We start from the raw sequence: 21,343 nt of genomic DNA, 5'->3' as shown, positions 1-21,343 counted from the left end.
CCCTTCGTTTATGAAATTTTGTATACATTTTGAGTCCCCACTCCCCGGTGTCTTAGTCCAAGCTTCGCCGCTGGTTAAATGTATGTGAAAAGACAATTATACCCTTACTTATTAGTCATTGCTATTGGACAATTTGATATCGTGTGTGTGGGTTGTTTCCCTCTGTGTTCGGACTTCGGATCATCCCCGCCAGCCAGCCAGCCAGCCAGCCATCTCAATTATTTATTTTTAATTTTTATTGTATTGTATTGTATAAAAACCAACCAATTAATTAGGCTCGTAACGGAGATCCAATTTCACGGTCACATTACCCACCCACCCACCGGCCGTCGGAAAATAATAATAATAATAATATCTCCTTCTACAATTTCAATTCATTATTCATCATGAATCCTGAGTAGTAAGTCGTTCTTCCATCTCTTATCCTTCAACATATACTCCATTCGATTTTGTTCTTCCTGTAATTGTTATTCAGATCTGCTTCGGTTCTTAATTATACATCAATCGGTAGCGGTTTTCGTAGAAATTAGTTTGTGATTCTCATGGATTTTAACGATCCAATGAGATTCGCTCGTTTTATTATCAAATTATTGTTCAATCTGTTATCTAAACGTGTAGAATTTAACACGTAATGTGCACATAATCTCACATCGTTTAAATCATGATTTAGGCGTTTTATTGTATGTATGTATGATTGGATTAATGGTGAAGAATTATGAAGCTATATATTGAGTTATTTTAATAATAATGTTAATGTGACTTGTAATATATCTATCTATCAGTTGTATAAGTTTTGTAGCAAAATATCCATGCCTAAATAAGCACTTATATTGACACGAGGAATAGGAAACCGTAACTAGGAACAATCTGATCGTTTGTGGCCTCGCGAATGAGATTATGGTGGTATAATTTTCGTAATGTAGCTCAGTAGCTGCTATAGATGCAAAATCCAGTTATGTGATCAGATTACCGGCCAATTTGTTATCTAAACATGTAGAATTTAGCACTAAATGTGTACATGATCTCGCATTGTTGTGTGAGGAACGGGGATTGGAAGTTGAAATCATTATTTAGGCGTGTAAGGAAATGCGAGCCGACGTTTTATTATATGTATGATTGTATTAGTGGTGAATATATTATGAAGCTTCTGAGTGATTTGAGAAGGACACCTGTAGATATTTGATTTGATGATAGCAGTATGAGTCCTTCAATACCTCTATATATACCTCTCACTTGCATAACTGAAGTTCTATAACAAAATGTGCATGCCTAATTAGGAATAATATGATTGTTTGTGGCCTAACGAACGATATTGTGGTGGTATATTTTTCATAATGTAGCTCATTAGCTGCTATAGAAGCAAACTCCAGTTGTGTGATCATGTTGAAAGATTTGCTTTTATAGCATTAGTGAATATTTGAAAGAATGAGGATTGTTTTTACTTAAAGTCTTTATGACATTAATTATTTGTGACATTTTGAGTTAGTTGCAAAATGATACTTTTAAGTTTATAGTATTATTCGAATTTGTCGAAGATATATGTCTATTATATCTGACAAGGAGTACTTGTTATATATTTCATACAGTGACTACTTGTTCAAGCTTTTGCTGATTGGAGATTCAGGAGTTGGCAAATCTTGTCTTCTGCTCAGATTTGCTGTAAGAGAGTATTATGTTTCATTGCTTTTTTTGAATTTAAGTGATTCTTTATAGTTTATTTCATAATTTTGCCCATTTGAACCATGCATATCGGCATATCGCATAGTATCATTTTCGTTTTCAGAATTTAGTTGGAAAAACAAAAATCAGTAAAAGAAATGTATGAAATTAGTGGCAATAAAGCTGGTTGCTACATTTTTATATGCGCTGCTTGATATGAAGTGTTTTTATTTTGCTAATCTTAATCTCTTTTGTACAGGATGACTCATATCTTGACAGTTATATCAGCACAATTGGTGTGGACTTTGTAAGAATCAACACTTTTGCACTTAGAAATGTCATATCATTTTAAAATATAGCATTTTGTTACAGTTATCTTTATGTATACTCAAGTTTTTATTTTTGTTGTTACCAGAAAATTCGCACCGTGGATCAAGATGGAAAGACCATTAAGCTACAAATTGTGAGGGGTCTCTTTTAAAAAACATTATGTAATTTTATGTTCTACTTATTTGATATAGAAAATCATGCTATCTATTTTTACCTTTGGTTGTTTAAACATGCAGTGGGACACTGCTGGACAAGAAAGGTTCAGGACAATTACTAGTAGCTACTACCGTGGAGCCCACGGCATTATAGTATGTTTCTTCCAAAGAGCTTGTATTTGTGTTTTAAAACAAATTATATAAAGTTGCAGTAAGCAGCTGTTATGCTATCTTTTTTGTCATTTTTCTTTAAATTTTCTAAATAATCAGAACTTGTCAAACATCTTATTGCTACAACTTTGAATAACATAAAGACATCTAAACACTATATATATAAGCTGTAATGTTAGATTATTGTTTGATTCTGATTATTATTCAAATCCCCTTTTAGCCTTTGATGCATTTAATCTTGCTTCTACCTCCTTTTTGATGTCCTTGTAATTGGAATTCTGCAGATAGTTTATGATGTTACTGATCTGGAAAGTTTCAACAATGTTAAGCAATGGTTGAGTGAAATTGACCGTTATGCAAGTGAAAATGTAAATAAGCTTCTTGTTGGTAACAAATGTGATCTTACCGAGAGCAGGGCTGTATCATATGATACCGCAAAGGTACAGATTTATGATTCTTTCTCATTCTATTATTCTAATACACACAATTTGTCACATTGAAAATTTATAAAACATTGGAGAAAATATGTTTGCGGGTTAACCTGGCTTGTTAGATTATTGTATAACAAGTTAAAGTTGGTCATTCTTTTTGATGGTTAGGAATTTGCTGATGATATTGGCATTCCATTTATGGAAACTAGTGCTAAAGACGCCACTAACGTTGAGCAAGCTTTTATGGCTATGTGTGCTGATATCAAGAACAGGTAAATATATACGTTAATTAATGATTACTTGGTTATTACACTTGTAGGCTAAAATATTTGGGTTACAATATTTATTAAATTCTTATGAAATAAAAGAAATCTATAGCTTTAGTTCGGTTTGGTTCGGGTTTATTCTGTTTTAATTGCGTGCAAAACCAAAACCGAACCAAAAGTTCAGTTTTTATAGTAGATAAATGGATAGTTGATTTTCATTTCCAATAAAAGGATCCAATTACAATAAAGAGGCAGGTAAGCGGGCAACAAGCTGCGCCGCCACCCCCTGCTGGTTTTTATGAAAAATGGATGTTTTTATGAAAACATATAACCAAACTGCTGGTTTTTGTTTCGGTTCGGTTACTTGGGTTACGGGTTGTTTTTTTGGTTTCATTCACACCTGTACCTCTAGCAGAGGTCCGGTCCCATTGGTTGGCATGATATTGGTGGGTCTCGTTACCTTTCTGATAAGGGGTTCTATAATGGCGGTCAACTCAACTTGACGAACCCGCATTATGAATGTACTACTCAACCCCATGTTGCCACGTTTAAGTGATTTAACAATTATTAAGTTTGAAAAGTTGGTTTGACTATGGATCAATGCAGGATGGCGAGTCAGCCTTCGTCAAACAAGAGGCCACCTACTGTGCAGATCAAAGGGCAACCAATCAGCCAAAAGAGTGGTTGCTGCTCATCTTAGGTTATTCTTCCTACCGTTCAATCATATAGTTCATCGCCAACATTTTATTGATTTTTTGCATTGTTGTTTGAATTATAATTATTATTATTTGTGTTGTAAGGATTGTTTACTGCTAGTGTCAATCTGCCTGCAGTGCCAATCTCTTACCAACCAGAATTCATTAATGTTGTTTAGATAAGGGGACATTTTGGCAAACTTATGAATGTATTTCAAATAATATACCAATTGGGTAGTCATTTTCAGTTCATAGTGTATTCAGAACATTTTATGCAAGCATGACCTCAGAACTTAAATACGCTATACATTAGAACATAGATTGGATTTATTAGTCAAAAACAACAAAAAGGAAATAGGGTCCAAAAATCGTGGTCAAATTCAAAATTTCATTCTTCTCTTTCTTCTTCATCGTCGTTCACTTTCTCATCTTTTTTCTCTTAAGCTTTAGGTGTTGTCTTCTTGGGCACAACAGAGAAAGGGTCAATGTTTGGAAAACAGTCAAACACCAGCTCCAGGAATCGTTACTGCCTCCAGCAGTTTCTAGGAATCGTTATGGCCTCTTAACAGTTTTCCGATATCATGGTCCCTTTCTAATTGGCAAGCTTAAATGCTTCAGCGTTATGAAAATTTCCGAGTGCTCATGAAAAAGCTAGTTACGACTAGTTAAATCCTTTTACCTAAAATTTAACCATCGTAAATGATATTTTACTTTTGTTACAAATTTAGTATGCTTTTACAAAGACTCTAGTTTGACATGTACTCTAGATTAACACACCTTAATTGAACCTTCAAGTTCAAAATCACCCGCCTTCAAATTCTAACCTTTCAGATTTTTTTTATCATGAAAAAAATCATGTTAAACAGTGTGTGACTTTCGTTCTTTGGTCTAAAAACTGTATGATGTATGCGTGTGCAATTGTGTATATACAAGGTTGGTTTCGAATGAAAACCAATCAAAACTTTAGAACCGTTTTAACCATCTTTTGAAGAAAAAACACAATGACGTTTATCAAAATATAGGTGAAACATTAGTCCAACTTATTATTGTGATGAACCGATATAGAAGAATCACATGAGTTTCATTGAGTAAAACATTAATATTAGGTGAATATGTACACTAGTTTCACATATAAAGATTTCTATGTGGTGGTAAGGCTCACTTTTATTGGTGACTGGCATGGGAGGTTATTGCAATTAAAAAAAAAAGATAAAATCCTTTTTATTAACCTAGGTCTAATATCACAAATAAGTGGAACACTAAAAGTATAGTGTCTAAATTGACGAATTCACCTATACTATGCATGTGCCTTTCGAGTATAGTTTAACGTGTTAAGCAATCACTACTTTTAAGTTAAGTTTTGAGAGCTTGAACTTTATTGACTATTATTGTTACAACACTTTTATATTCTCGTTTTAGATTTTAGTTTAGTGTATGAATCGGGAATACAAAATGCTCTCATAATTTAAAAATATTTTTAAGAAAGAGTTTAAAAAAATTATACAAACATTTAACACCAATTATACATTCGATTATATACCTTTTCAAAGAATCTTTGCATGCAAACTCTGAACCCTAAACCTGTCAAATTTATCGACCATCACATCTTATAATACAATTGAATACCGCTTTTCAATTGTGGGAGATATAATAACACCCTTTGTAATAGTTTTAAAAGGTTTTTTGAGTAATCAAGTTAAAACATTAAAAAAAGATAAACATGTATGAACTGGTTAATTTAGGTTCTGTTTGTTTTTGCTTAAATGGCATGCACGCAGACATAAGTCACTGAAAACATTTTTTTTATATAAAAAAAATACTTGAAAAGTGATTTTATAGTCTTAAAAAATAAGTTAATATTCAACTTCTTCAAATATCTTCACAACCTACCAACACCCATTGTCCATCACCAACACCCACCGTCCGCCGCAAACACCCACCACCCATCGTCCGCCACCACCACCAACCACTGTTAACCACCACCATCACCTTCTGTCACCACCACCCACCCTCCATCACCACCGTTAACCACCTACCACCAATCGTCCACCACCACCCACTATCATAGTTCGTAAACCATCACCAATTATTTTAGCAGTCTACATACGTTAAAAACAAACATTTTTCTTCTTATAAACTACATACATCTTATTCGATAGATATGGTCAACAGAGACATTTTATTTCTAAAAAAACAAAACAACTTATATTCAATTTATGTCGTTCAAAAGTCAAAACAAATTTAAAATAACAATTTTCCCGCCTTCAAACCAGTCATTTCTAGGGTTTCATTTACTCACAATGCACATCAAAGAGGTATGTTTAGAAGGATTCAAATCATACGCTACACGAACACTAGTTCCAGGTTTCGATCCTTACTTCAACGCCATTACTGGATTAAATGGATCCGGCAAATCGAATATTCTCGATTCGATTTGCTTCGTGTTAGGTATCACCAACTTGCAGCAGGTTCGAGCTTCGAACCTGCAGGAGCTGGTGTATAAGCAAGGGCAGGCTGGTATTACGAAGGCTACGGTTTCGGTTGTGTTCGATAACTCGGATAGGAGTAGAAGTCCTCTTGGGTATGAAGAGTGTTCTGAAATTACTGTCACACGTCAGGTATGGAGGTTGATCATTTATAATAATAATAATAATAATAATAATAATAATAATAAATTAAATATTAATAAAATAATTAGCTATTTGATAGAGTAATAATAATAATAAGCTATTAGATAGAATTTTATATATGAATTGGTCAAGAGTAATAAGTTATTTGATAGAATTTAGAATTTAAATAATAATAATAATAATAATAATAAGCTATTAGATAGAATTTTAAATATGAATTGTGTAGTATAGTTGTTTAATTGGTTTCTAGGGGAAGAGTTGCAATTGACTTTAGAATGTTAATCATTATGCTTTGAATGTTGTTAAATATTTCAAAATTTTTAGAAAAATACATGGAATCTATGTTATGCTATGGTATGTGCTAGAAATAGAACCGTGCTGATTTATAAGCTGGTGAAAAGAAATTATCAGTTTTTCCAAGGACTTTGTATGTATGCCATTTGAACGAGAATGAATACCACACAGAAAAGTCAAGACCCCAGTTTCATTAAAGGAAAGGAAAGGGGGGGGGGGAAGAGAAATAAAGAGTAAAATGAGAGGGACCGCTTTCCTTCTAAATCGGAAGGAATGGAAAGGGAAATGAAGGAGAAGAAAGGAAAGGAAAATCTTTCATTTCGAACATGTTTGGGATTGAGTTTGAAAAATGCTTATTGGCTTATCTGTGTTTCAAAAAGCCAATAAGTTAAAATGTGTTTGGCAATCACAAAAATCCTTCTTATTTTAGCTTTTTGAAAAGGTTAAAAAGCAATTTTCAAAAGCCCCAAATCTTGGCTTTTCAAAATGGTTTTTTGAAAAAACCAATAAGCCATTAAGCATTTTTCAAACTCAATCTCAAACATGCTCTTCCTTTCCTTAAATAAACTCGGGACCACTAAAGTTTTTGCCTTTTTGGCTACACCGTTTATTGTTTTTTTATAAATCACTTAAAAATATGTTATATTGGTTATAGAAGTTACTATTCGGTTATTTTGGTTTTATGCACACCCTTAAATGTATGGTTCATTGGTTTGAACAAAGAAGTTATTGATTTGGAGTTGATTCGTACAAGATACTGTTACAAGTTTTGTTTAACAACACTTCATAACTTATGCATCTTAATGTTTTTTAAACTTTTCAGATTGTGGTTGGTGGGAGAAACAAATACTTGATTAACGGACATGTTGCACAACCAAGCAGAGTGCAAAATCTTTTCCACTCGGTGCAACTAAATGTCAACAATCCACATTTTTTAATTATGCAAGGACGCATTACAAAGGTATTAAACATGAAACCACCGGAAATATTATCCATGCTTGAAGAAGCTGCAGGAACAAGAATGTATGAAACTAAAAAAGATGCTGCTTTAAAAACCCTAGAGAAGAAACAAGGTAAAGTAGATGAAATCAACAAGCTTCTTGATCATGAAATACTTCCAGCTTTAGAGAAGCTAAAGAGCGAGCGGATGCAGTACATGAAATGGTCCAATGGGAATGCGGACTTGGATAGATTGAAACGGTTTTGTATTGCTTATGAGTATGTGCAAGCAGAGAAGGTCAGGGATAATGCAGTTGTTGGTGTTGATGAGATGAAAAGTAAGATTTGTGAGATTGGTAATGATGTTGAGAGTATGAACGTGGAGGTGCAAGAGATGGAAACACGTGTGGGAAAGTTAACAGTTGAAAAAGATGCAACTATGGGTGGGGAGGTTAAAGGTTTATCGGATAAAGTTGATGCTATAGCGCGTGATCTTGTTAAAGAAACGTCTGTATTGAAAAACCGTCAGGATGATCTCACAACCGAGATAAATAATGCAGAGAAGGTAAACATCATTTTTGGCCAAATTTAGGGGTGTGCATGGGTTGGTTTTGGGCTCAAACTGAACAAAAACCGAAAGTTTGGTTTTTATGCTTTTAAAAACCATTCGGTTTCTGTTTTCACAGGTTCAATTCGGTTATAAAAGTTGGTTTGGTTTTTACGATTTATTTCAGTTTTAGGGGTACATGCAAAACCAAAATCGAACCGGGAATTCGGTTTTGGGTTGGGTTCGGTTTTGTCGGTTAGGTGTCGGTTATTTCGTTTTTTATGCACATATCTAGCCAAATTGTGTTTCCTTATGTTCAAAATGTAGTAATTTTTCATATCTTGAGATTATTAGATTGGAAAAAGTATTGAAGAACTGAAACAGTCAGAGAAAGACAGAATATCTGCTGTAAAGAGTGCAGAAGACGGAGCTGCTGATCTGAAGAGAAGAATGGAGGAGCTAGCAAAGACTTTAGAAAACCTTGAGAAAGAACAACAGGTAAATGCAATAATAATTTAAGTTTGACCACCTCACCAAATCAACTGTAATGATATTGGAGTGAGATGGACAGGGTGTTGTTGCTGGTAAGAGTAGTGGGAATGAAGAAAAGTGTCTGGAAGATCAGTTAGGTGATGCTAAAGTGGCAGTTGGAAGAGTAGAGAGCGAGGTTGAACAATTGAAAACAAAGATAAAGCATAGTGAAAAGGAGTTAAAAGAGAATAAAACTAAGTTATCATTAAAACACAACGAAGCTGTTGAAGCAGAAAAGCAGTTAAAAATCAGACAAAAAGATTTAGAAAATGTTGAAACGGGTTTAAAATCCCTCTCATATGAGGAAGGACAGATGGAAAGTTTAGAAAAGGTGTGTTTTTTACTTCAAAAAGTGTACTTATGCATATTGAGTTCTTTCTTATGCGAAATATTAATGATGATCAGGATCGAACAGTGGAATTAGAAGCAGTACATAAAATTAAAGAAGAGATCCGGAATATTTCGTCAAGTTTGGGAAACATCGAGTTTTCTTATCGTGATCCTGTGAATAACTTTGATCGGTCAAAAGTCAAAGGTGTGGTTGCAAAGCTTATTAAAGTGAAAGATAGCTCAACAATGACTGCCTTGGAGGTTCTAGTTTACTATATCATGCAGAGTTATTAGTTATAGCCTTTGCTTATTGATAATATTTATTAATTTATTTACGATACTTTGATTCAGGTTTGTGCAGGTGGAAAGTTGTACAATGTTGTGCTTGATACTGAAAACACAGGAAAACAACTTCTACAAAATGGTGATCTTAGAAGAAGAATGACATTTATCCCTTTAAATAAAATCCAAAGCTATCCTGTACCACCTAATATTCAAAGAGACGCTGCTAATTTGGTAAGTGTATATTCTTTTATTATTCACCTGTGTTATAATCTCACATGATTTTATGTACTCAGGTAGGTAAAGGCAATGCTGAAGTTGCACTTTCATTGGTTAATTATGATAATGAACTCCAGGTTTGTTTTCTCATTTTTATTTTTTAGATTTAACTTTCGTCAGCTTTTCATTATTAGCTGAAAAGTTTCTGTTCAGTTCTACTTTTTTCTTTAACTCATTTATCTACTTTTCTGAGAGTTGTTAATATTTCAGAGTGCAATGGAATATGTGTTCGGTTCAACTTTTGTCTGCAAAACAATTGAAGCTGCACGAGAGGTATTTTGTCATAAGAAAAGTATAAATACTATCTTCAATGTGCCACCTATCTTATCAGTTTTATCATGAAAATGTATTTAACTACTTTTTTTGTGGGTATATTAACTTATGGCACACAGGTTGCTTTTAATCAGAAAGTTAGAACCACAAGTGTGACATTAGGAGGTGACATATATCAACCAAGTGGACTCCTGACTGGTGGTTCTCGCAAGTAAACAAACATTTCATAAAATTTTATTAATTATTACATTTATGATTACTTATTAGTGTACTTGAGAACCCACAATAGAAAATAGATTTATTTTATAAACTGAAATATAATTTGTTAATGCGCAGGGGTGGTGGTGATCTATTAAGGCAATTGCATGCTTTGGCAGAGGCTGAATCAGATTTGACTTTACATCAAAAGCGCCTATCAGAAATCGAAGCAAAGGTTAAAATTTAAGCCTATGTTGTTTCTAAAGCTTAATATCATGGCTGTTTATCAACAATATTTTACAAGTGTCTAAACGTGTCATTTGTACGTCCAGATCAGCGAGATCCTTCCACTTTATAGAAAGTATAATGACCTAAAGAAACAGTTGGAGCTCAAATCAAACGAGCTATCTCTCTTCCAGAATACTTACACCCTTTTTAAACAATGTCAAATCACCATATATAAGTTGTAAACTAATATGGCAAAATCTGTTCTCTTTAGAAGATGAACCAAAAACTAGTCTTTTGTGCTCTCAACTTCAGGCTCTTGTTTGGTACACTTCTCCCCATTAGTTATGAGTAGAGGTTGCGGCACCATAGTAGCAAAATTTTCCGTCCTTTGATCGAGTGGATACCCGGGCATGTAATTCGTCAAAGGAATGTGCATCTGCAAAACGAGCAATTATAGTGTTAGGTTACTAGCTAGTCCGGTTTGACTAGGTTTCAATAGCTCAAAAGCCTTAAATGAATCAAGACAACTAAGCCATGAAGTTATTTGGATATGTGGTAAAACCGTAAAAGTGATTATTGCGATTCGACAATATTAATGATATTATATAAATCCCAATGCTTAAAGCACCATTAGAAACAAACATCCAAACACTTCCTCAGTTTACAACTTTAGAGACTTCATTTTCTAAATTTTACTTGAATGTTGTCTCGCAGCTAAGCTCAAGCTTTCACCTTTTTCTCGAGCCTAAGCCTCGAGACAAGCAAGTTTGAGCTCAGCTGCCTCAAAATGCACGGGCAATTTTCTTACCAGATCCGAGAACCGATTGTAACCTTCAACACCATAGGTTTGACTCAGTGCCAAGGGTGCAACCGAAGGTCTTACAGAAGTTCCTGGAGCCTCAGACTGCACCATTATCAACAATAACACAAATCATTAGTATCGATTATTAAGGCGGAAAACACAAGATATTAAAACTTATCGATTACATATTCATCTAACGGCATGTCAAATAGGCTTGATCGAAGTTTCCTTTTGTCCTCCGTCGAATTCATTCTAATGAAAAACTTCTGTGCATGACTAGCTACTTGCGTCGGTGTTCTTGACGGCACGCAGTGCTTAGATATCGCTCGCCATTGGCCTTTTCCGAGCTTTTGCAAACCCGTCAAGAATGATCTATGTTCATCTTCCGTCCATGGCATTCCTGATCAATCGAAACACATCAATACCAACCCGCAACATTAAATTAAAAATAAATTATAAAAAATCTCACCTTTATTTTTATCTTGATTATGTCCATCAAAGGAATATCCTAACTCTATACAACTATGCTCAGTGTTATATATCTTTTAACTCTCCATGCTTTTGGACTCATCTATTGAACTACTCGCGCCATTAACGACTTGCATATTACCATCGTCTTCGCGTTGATCTGCTAAAGGATCAATCCTCACACCAAAAATATGAATAATATCAACTTTTCCATTATTGCATGCTGTTGAAGTATGAGCAGTCTGTCCACAATAACCACACTTTTTCATGGATGATTCATTAGAAGACATTGTTAAACTTTTTGCACCTTAATTATTCATCTAGATCTTGACCTGTGTATAATATATATATATATATATGTTACACGAACGAGATATATAAAAGAATGATATATCATGATCTTGGTAAAAGTAAACATATCTAGGACCGAATAATTAGAAGCTAATGTTGGATTGGATTTATAAAATATTTTTGTTTTTGTTTATATACTTATATCTTAAGGACTTGCCATAATTGTTCAAAATCACAAAAGATATATGGATCGTATTTCCTTTTTTATGTTACCAATCACAATATAGTTTTGAATTTTCATGCTTTTAAAGATTTATTACTATTATTGTTATAAATATTTATGACTAAATAAACACGTGATGGAAATCAAATATAATTTAGGACACCATGCAACAGATTAGATATTAAAATAAAGCAATGAACATAATGAACCAATAACTTAATTAAACTACGTAAATTTAAGACCAAAACCATCTAAATAAACAAGTTTTTAGTTATATAACCACCTTGTTTGAATATGAGGTTTCACAAAAATAAGTAAACAAATTGTCTAAGGCGTATCTTTATAAAGCTAAAGTAAATCATCTTCAATCAACACTAAGCACCGTGACTGTACCACGATCTCTCTGAAAAATCATTCTAAGTTTTCTTAATTGTCCAACTGAACATGCTTAAAAAAATGGACTATATATACCCATCTTTATAAAAGATCATTTCTAAATGCTTAAAAAGTAAAAATAAATGTAAGATAAGTGTGAAGCACGTAATCAATGAAAATGTACGCTAATTGCATTTAATCTTTCACAAGTCAATAAGTGAATATATAATCAATGAAAATCTAAATATCATCAATGAAAATATACGCTAATTGCATTTAATCTTTATGATCCTCTTTCTGGTACGTGAAGTATTATCTTTCATGGCCCCGGTAAGGTGATGAAGTCTAAGAATGATAATGAAATCCACACGAACTAGTATAGGGCCCTCTAATTGTGGATACGAACAACTTAATAATTAGTGTCGATCGATCAATCAATCTCATGATAAGTAATTAAGCTAGCTTTGTAACCATTTCTCTAATTTTCATTTAATGAAATAAATCGCTCATTAGGCCTCTTAATAGTTAAAACTTTCTTCTAATGAAATAAGACGACCTTACTAAGAGGTTACATTTGATTTGTTCATTGTGAGGTTACATGAGGCCTCTATTAGAACTTTCTTTTAACGTACGTAACACTAAACTTATATTATGCTTATATTTATTATCACATTTAACAAATAATCCACATTACACAAAACAAAAACAAAGTAACAAACACAGGCACACTTAAACCATTAAAACCCAAACAACACATAATTAACTAAACAACCATCTCCTTCATAATCATACACACAATACACCTACGCCAAAGCGCGGTGATGCGCCGCGCCACCCGCCTCACGCTGCCCCATGGACGGTTTTGTGGGTTGTAGGATTGATGGATATCGGTCATATTATTATTATTATGGTTGTGGGAGTGAGAATAATAATATTATTAATAGGAATGGTGGCGGTGGTGGTACGGTGGGTGTTTATATTGTGAGGGTGGTGGTGATGACGTGGTATGAGATGAAATGTGGTGAGGACACGTGGGGTGTTTCGTGTCGAATGTTGGTTTAGTTTTGGATGTTAAGGTCACGTGACAAGGACCAGTGTGGCTAGAGAGTTTTAATATTATTCTCTGTGACACAGAAAAAGAGTGTTCAGGCCTTAGGGAAAGTGAGATTTTCAAATATGGGATAGGGATGATGGCTGATAATTTGTGTCGTAACATGTTTAACAGGTAATAATTGACGCGTGTGATACAAATATCAAACATGAATACGACTCGTTTAACTAATTTATATGTCATGACTATAAGATAGTTTTAAGTTTTGTGTATCAATAAGAAAAAATGGAGTCTAGCAGATTAATTTCAATTATTTAAGAAAATAAAAAAATCACATACCGCATTGTTTTGATTAACATGTCTTATCGTATCTTAAACAGGTACCCAATTGTCAGCCCTTTATTTATGAGATATTTCTTGAGAAAGAGTAGGGTGTTAAGTTACAATTGCGTATGGAGTGCGGATGATGGTTAGTTAATCAAAAGTGTTGTTACGTTGTTGCTATTTAGACGATGAAGTATTAATTAATTAACCGGCCATAAATCATATGTACAGGAGGAAATTTAACTTACCAAATTTTTAATCATTATGTTTTTTATAAATATATTAGTTGAATTAAAAAGGTTTATTTTTATTGGTTGGATTTGATTGTTGTCCCACCACCTTAAGCCCCTACACGTGGTCTAAAGTTATTTATAAAATGAAACAGTTAGATATGTCATACAAGAACCAAACAAATATATCTTTGGTTGAGGAACCCGTTGTTTGGGAAAACACTCGTGGACAACCAAGCTTGAAGAAACAATAAAAAAATTGTGCTAGTCGCATGCATGATATCCTTGTAAAACGTAGCTGTTTAAAACTTTTGCACGTAAACTATCACTGAATATAATTGATTTGAACCTAAAACCATCACTTCCAAGACATAGTTCATACACAACCTATACTAACACTGAAATCCCAAATATCTTTCATCCTTATCTCAGGCTTATATATACTAGGTGTTATAGTTGATGGACAATTGGACATTGTGGATTTAGAGCAATAAATGTTACTCTTGGGTACAATGAAGATTAGTGGTGTCATGCACCAAGTCAATACATAATATGTTTTATCCCATACTATTCTTAGGAACATGTGTTCCACCGTCTAGTCATTAGTGATTATGCATGATATACGTGTTTTGATTTAAATGAACTTGGTGAGACCATGAAGAGTTATCGAACCATCAAATGCTTACTATAGAACATACACATGGTAACTGTTGTTCATAGATAGCAAATAATTTGTTATGAAAATTGAATTTATAAACTAAAACTTTTACCAAAGTTATTCCTAAAAGACACAACTGTTTTTTTTAAAGACGACAATAAATTAAAAAAAACGTATTTCAGAAACGAATTTAAATTTTTTTAAGTATTTTTATTAATTATTGTAACATCATTTTTCCTAACTAAAAAATCTTTTTTATTTTTTTAAGTAGTTATTAAAATGGTTGCTTTTACTTTCACCAATATGCCGTTTGACTGTTGTGGCCAATCATTTCAAAATTTGAAACTCACCTTCACCCAAATTCACCGCATCAATCAGATCTGAATATCAAATTATCAACCGCACACTCTTAAATTCAACTTCTAATCTGCAATTCACACCTTCAATTCCTCAATAACCGTTACACTTATAGCAAATTCTCCACATTTCATGGTCAAATCGTTCTTGTGATGGAGTTTACAGAGCCTTTTAAGCAGACCGGTCCTTGTTGCTTCTCACCAAATGCTCGCTATCTCGCCGTTGCCGTTGATTACCGCCTTGTCATTCGAGATGTCGTCTCTTTTAAGGTATATATAACAATTGCTTAACTATTTATTTTATTATTATGCAATATTTAGAACTGTTTTGAGATATTGATTGAATTATGTATAGTGCATTTGCTATTTCATTTAGAAACCCTGGTTGATTTAAAAACATGTGTTGAGGCTCAGGTTTATTAAAAGAAGTTTAGAATCGAAACCGAAAGTTGTATGCGCCTTTGTTCAGTTTGATCTCTAGAAGTTACTGCTTAAATGTGAATTAGAGAAGTGAAGTTTGTTGTAAAACTTGCAAGGCGCGAGTGAGCTCAGATTGGAATTTTTATATGGAGTTTTCAGTTATGCACACACGCATACGCATTTTTATATGTAAAATTTTGAAGTAGACAGGTTTTAAACCCTCCTCGACTCGTTTAGGATCGGAATAACTGGAATTGGCCGGGATTAGGGCTGATTAGGTCCGGATTTGACTTAGTTTGACCGATTAGCAATTTTTGCTGCTGTTTAGCCAAAGTCGAAGAGCCAGGGCTCCAATTAGCGACTAGTTGTTGATTAATAGCGGTTTTTGCAACATTAATTTGCTATAGCAGACTAACAGTATTATCTTACTTATCTGTAGGTGATTATGAGACTACATATATGTATGCAGTTTTCATAAAGAGATAAATGTCCAAATTTAGTAAATGAAGCCTGTTTTCTTATTGTTATATAATCAACCAAGAACATTATTTTTTTGGTTTTCATAAGCAAGTGGCATGCACATTTGATAATCTTTTTAGGTTTTTGTTATATTAACATTTAACACATGAGTCTTACATATATGCACTTATGCAGGTTGTACAGTTGTTTTCTTGTCTGGATAAAATAAGCTACATTGAGTGGGCTCAAGATTCTGAATACATCCTATGTGGACTTTACAAGAAGCCCATGATACAAGCATGGTCATTAGCACAACCTGAATGGACATGCAAAATTGATGAAGGTCCAGCAGGGATTGCTTATGCGAGGTGGAGCCCCGACAGTCGCCACATACTCACCACATCAGAGTTCCAGTTACGGTTAACTGTTTGGTCACTTTTAAATACAGCATGTATACATGTGCAATGGCCAAAACATGCTTCTAAAGGGGTGTCTTTCACTAAAGATGGGAGTTTTGCTGCAATATCCACGAGGCGTGATTGCAAAGATTACGTGAATCTGATATCTTGCCAATCATGGGAAATTATGGGTGTTTTTGCTGTTGATACGTTAGATCTTGCTGATGTTGAATGGTCTCCAGATGATACTGCAATTGTTATATGGGATTCGCCTCTTGAATATAAGGTTTGCTGTTATAGTCTTCTGTTTTCTAATAACTTGTTAGTTAATAGTAAAAGGTGACAGTTTTAATCTTTTACTTATGGTCAATTCGGGTCAACAGAGTAAATATAAGAGAAAAGCTGATATAAAAGGAAATGGTTAAAACGTGTAGGAAGTTGCCCAAATTGTCTTTTAATACATAGAACCACCCGCGTCACATTGTCCTAATAAATTGGATTTTTGTAAATATTATGGGTGAGAAAATAACCGAATTAACCGAATCAAACAATTTTGGCATACACATTGATTTTTTCAATATTTGGGAAATATATGACAAGCATATATCTTTTAAAAGTTTATATAACAATAATATTGTAAATCTTATGTCTAGGATGATGATTTCGAACTCGCATACACTTGTTAGTTTACTTATAATCTTTGAAGGATTTCATAAATTGAATACCAATTATTAGAAACCGATATAACTTCAAAATTTTGGTGAACCAGTATACCTTAACTGGCCTTTGAAAACCAATAATCGATAACCTATTTAACCGAAACAATGGTTATGATATTTTAAGTGTTTGACTGTTCGTTGTGGTTCAATTTGAAGCAATAACTGAACCGAATTGACCCATCTTCTAGTTTTTAACCATAATAACAAATCAAAAAACATAGTATTCAAGAAAAGTCTAGTTCCGAACTGACTTGTCATCTTCTCTCATTTTTTAAAACTACTATATGCCTCTAATTACTCTTATAAACTGTATGGTTTTGTTTTTGATTACATTTATCCGCCATATTGCATATAGGTTCTGATATACTCGATAGATGGGCGGTGCTTATCAAAATATCAAGCATATGAAAGTGGATTGGGTGTAAAAAGTGTATCTTGGTCCCCTAATGGCCAGTCTTTAGCAGTTGGTAGCTATGATCAAATGCTAAGAGTTCTAAATCACTTAACCTGGAAAGTGTTTGCAGAGTTTATGCATCTATCAACTCTTAGAGCTCCTTGTTCTGCTGCTGTTTTCAAGGTACATAACTATTTGGGTTGGACTGAAACTGGTTATCTTGTGGACTGTAATTGTTATTAATATCTTGTTATGATTTATGCTAAAGTAATCGAATTTGAATTGTAAATTTGTAATCTTTTGATGAATCCAAAAGGCCTAAATAGAAAATGTTTCCATTTTGTGGATTGTGAGACGAGCAAATACATTCCGCAATAAGTTATGATTTCTGGAGTTAACTAATTTTTATTCTTGGTATTTCAGGAGGTTGACGAGCCCATACAACTTGATATGTCTGAATTGTCTTTAACAGATGACTTTACACAACAAAATTCTGGTGAATATTTTCAATACACTTGTTCTGTCTACTTTATATTAATTTTTGTAAGTAATGTGTTTGTTATCATTATCAAAACAGTAGCTTTACAACAGTACCCCAAATCTTTAAATTAAATGATTTACAAGGTTGTGTACATTAAAAATACACTTTTGGTGGCTTTCAACCTGTTACCCTTTAAAGGTAAAACACAACCCGGATTGACCCATTTCTGAGTAAATGGGTGTAAGTTTCCACCCCAAACATTGTGGGGGTTTGCCTAATTTAATATCATGTTACTGTGTTTTTCACTATAATTGGTCTTGTAATGATTCCTGGTTATTTATTGTTTACATTTTGTTGTTGCAGAATATGGTCCACCATTCATAGATGTAAGATATGATATTATGGAATTGCCCATCACTTTGCCTTTTCAAAAGTCTCCTGCGGATAAGCCAAACCCTAAGCAAGGAATCGGTAAGCTTGATTTATTGCTCATGTTAATGTTTATAAAAGCATTTGAAAAATTAGAAAACAGTAAATGCAGTCATTAAATAGATTTTATGTGGAATGTCTATGTAATTCATATAATAGACTGCTTGTGTAAAGTAGGAACATTAAGTGGACAATTTTTGTCAAATTGATAGGCTAAACTATGAGCCTGATCAAATGCAATCTGAAATATGTTTGTATATATATAAGTAGCAATGTAGACTCCTGTGTGAGTTGATTTCGGATTTGGTTTATCTCTAATAGGCTAAACACATAAAATAAAATAAAAACTAGATGAAAGGAACGCAAGTCATATGGGTTAAAACCGACTAGAAAACCTAAAGCCCAAAACATCTGGACCGGTATTTTGGTATGGACCGCATATGAAAATAATTATAAAAATATTTCACACTCGATTACCTGATCCCATACCTGTTTACTTGCTTTATGAGACTAAAATGTATTAATATATTAATTACTCTTAGAAAATACAATGAATATTATTTTGATTTTGAAGTTGCTGGAAAAGTGGAATTGTTAAAAATATATAGAATTGTTAGAAGTGTGGTAGTGTATTATATTAAAAGTCGGCTTTTGGGTGAATTTAAGATCGTGTTTCAGGTAATGGGAATCCCAATAGATAACTTTATAACCACATAATCATATTTGATACGCTAATGATTTGTAAGAAATTTAAACAAATTTCTTACACCTCTTGAAAATATGCATGTATATGTTCTTCATGTTGGACTTTCAACCTGCATTCTAACTTCATTTTACCAAAATTGCAGGCATCATATCATGGAGCAAAGACAGCCAATACATATGCACCCGCAACGACAGCATGCCAACTGTTTTATGGATTTGGGACATGAACCTTCTTGAACTCGCTGCCATTTTGATCCAGAAAGACCCTATTCGCGTCGCAGCATGGGACCCAACATGCACTAGACTAGTTTTGTGCACCGGGACCTCACACGTGTACATGTGGACCCCATCTGGTGCTTACTGTGTAAACGTTCCACTACCGCAGTTTTCAGTGATGGATCTAAAGTGGGATTTTAATGGCAGCTGTCTTCTTCTCAAGGATAAAGATTTGTTTTGTTGTGCTGCGGTTCCTTTGCTACCTGATGACTCTAACACTGACTATAGCTCGGATGATTGAGGCGGTTTTTTAAGAGGTTAGAGTAGTTTGTATATGTAAGATTTATGTAATTTCTTGGTGTAGATGCCGATAAATTGTTCAGACATCGTGCTTTATAGACGTGGATGGTCTTGTGCATTGTGAGATTTACATTTATGTTTGATGATGATTTTATGATGTTTTGTTGTTTAATAGTTAAAATCGAAGAACATAGATGTTTTGTGGGTTCTAACGTTGGATGTTTTGTGTTTAAAATCGAGTAGTTTTGTGATCGAGACAGGGTTCAAATTTTGCACTCCAAACATCCTTTTTTGTGTGTATGAAATCGATTTTAGTTAAATAGATTTCCGTTGTATACGTAACAAAGCAAGTGTCGTATCAAATAAAAGAGAGATGCTTCTAGGATATGTAATGGAATGAGTAAACCCGAAACTTAAAATATCGAAGGGATGTAATAAGACGGGTATTCTAGTCAAGCTAATCTCGCTTCTTGAGATTATTAACATATGAATGTTGGATTTTGGTCATTTAAAAGTTAATTCATTGGCCAGCAATATTCAATGCTATCAATATAACCAATGACAATCTTAACTTTCACTTTCGTTGTCATTGACAATCCCAGTAGCATAAGCAATATCTTATATTTATATTATTTTGACTCAATTTCACTCACAAATGTTGATAATAAACTAAATGGGGAGTCGTGCAAAGCATAATAGAGTATTAATCAAATAAAAATTGAGTGTAAACTTATGATAATTATGCTACTATAATTGTTCTTAACAACAAAAGCGTAATTACTTGGGATCGTCGGTGGCCAAACTGTTAGCATGTATTATTATAGGCCAATTGGATGTAGTTTGGATAATTAAATCCCAACTTTATTGCAACATAAAAAAACAATATGAAATTCTTCCCGATTTAACCCAACATCATGGAATGAACTTAAGATAATATTCAAACCAGGGATGAGCTCGGTATCATACCATTATCGATCTCGAATTTCTCAAAAATTTGGTATTGGTTTGGTTCGGTACCATAAGCAGAAAATTGGTAAATGACATACTGATCCCGAAACCTCAAATAGTTGGTATCGAATCAACACCAACGGTACCTGTTTCGATACCGTACCCGATACCATTTGCCCATCCCTTATCCTGACGACAATATTGATATATTTTGAGAAATGAGTCATTGCATCGAACGTATATGTGTTTATTGATAATATGAACACTCTTATTTAGTATAGTTTTGTTCAACTTCATCACTAATAGAATGGGTAATGGCAGAGATTTTGAAAAATCATCTAGTGATGAAAACAATGTAAGAAGAACTAACAAAAGTTGTAGGACCAAACAACATTGTGGAAGAATCTCATCTTTCGAAACTAGAATATCTAGATGCAACGATTAAGGAAACACTTAGGTTACATCCGGTGGTCCCTTTTCCTAGTCTCGCGGTCCCCAAGTCAGGCATGCGTGGTAGGTGGGTTTACAATTCCAGAGGGTTGTACTGTTTTTCTAAATGTATGGTCGATCTAACGAGATCCACAATATTGGGATAACCCCTTTGAATTTCATCATGTGAGGTTCTTGAATAAGGATGGTACAAAAAATGTGATTATAAGGGAAACAACTTGAAGTTCTTTCCATTTGGTAGTGGGAGAAGATTGTGTGCAGGTTTACATTTGGTCGAGAAAATGTTCATGTATGTATTGGCTTCACTCTTGCACTCCTTTAACCGGTGCTTACCGCACTGTGAAGAGCACGATCTTTCTGAAAATGTTGGGATTACACTCAAGAAACTAAAACCACTCATTGCTATAC

At 33.8% G+C, this 21,343-nt stretch overlaps 3 protein-coding genes across 3 annotated transcripts; all 3 read left to right on the top strand.

The window, feature by feature from the left end:
• Positions 1–326: 326 nt before the first annotated feature.
• On the top strand, positions 327–3,994 carry LOC143631050 (ras-related protein RABD2c-like). The gene is made up of 8 exons (XM_077099912.1): positions 327–400; positions 1,587–1,659; positions 1,919–1,966; positions 2,075–2,122; positions 2,226–2,297; positions 2,600–2,755; positions 2,915–3,018; positions 3,619–3,994. Exons 1-8 carry the CDS (start codon positions 387–389, stop codon positions 3,710–3,712), a joined length of 609 nt encoding a protein of 202 aa, XP_076956027.1. The 5' UTR covers positions 327–386; the 3' UTR covers positions 3,713–3,994.
• Positions 3,995–6,007: 2,013 nt separating this feature from the next.
• LOC143632309 (structural maintenance of chromosomes protein 2-1-like) lies at positions 6,008–10,480 on the top strand. Its single transcript, XM_077100864.1, has 11 exons — positions 6,008–6,325; positions 7,455–8,135; positions 8,472–8,615; positions 8,689–8,979; positions 9,054–9,239; positions 9,330–9,494; positions 9,557–9,616; positions 9,750–9,812; positions 9,932–10,023; positions 10,149–10,245; positions 10,343–10,480. Exons 1-11 carry the CDS (start codon positions 6,008–6,010, stop codon positions 10,478–10,480), a joined length of 2,235 nt encoding a protein of 744 aa, XP_076956979.1.
• A 4,609-nt stretch (positions 10,481–15,089) lies between these two features.
• On the top strand, positions 15,090–19,693 carry LOC143633359 (uncharacterized). The gene is made up of 6 exons (XM_077101679.1): positions 15,090–15,286; positions 16,091–16,579; positions 17,368–17,589; positions 17,830–17,902; positions 18,251–18,358; positions 19,165–19,693. The coding sequence occupies exons 1-6, from the start codon at positions 15,170–15,172 to the stop codon at positions 19,536–19,538; spliced, it is 1,383 nt and encodes a 460-aa protein (XP_076957794.1). The 5' UTR covers positions 15,090–15,169; the 3' UTR covers positions 19,539–19,693.
• The last annotated feature ends 1,650 nt before the right edge of the window (positions 19,694–21,343 follow it).

This window comes from Bidens hawaiensis, unplaced genomic scaffold (assembly GCF_021521415.1).
Source record: "Bidens hawaiensis isolate Kalapana, Puna unplaced genomic scaffold, B.hawaiensis_p1.1 tig00000512_1, whole genome shotgun sequence".
NCBI lineage: Eukaryota > Viridiplantae > Streptophyta > Magnoliopsida > Asterales > Asteraceae > Bidens > Bidens hawaiensis.
The sequence above is the reverse complement of the archived record's forward strand: the minus strand, read 5'-3'. Positions and strand labels throughout refer to the sequence as shown.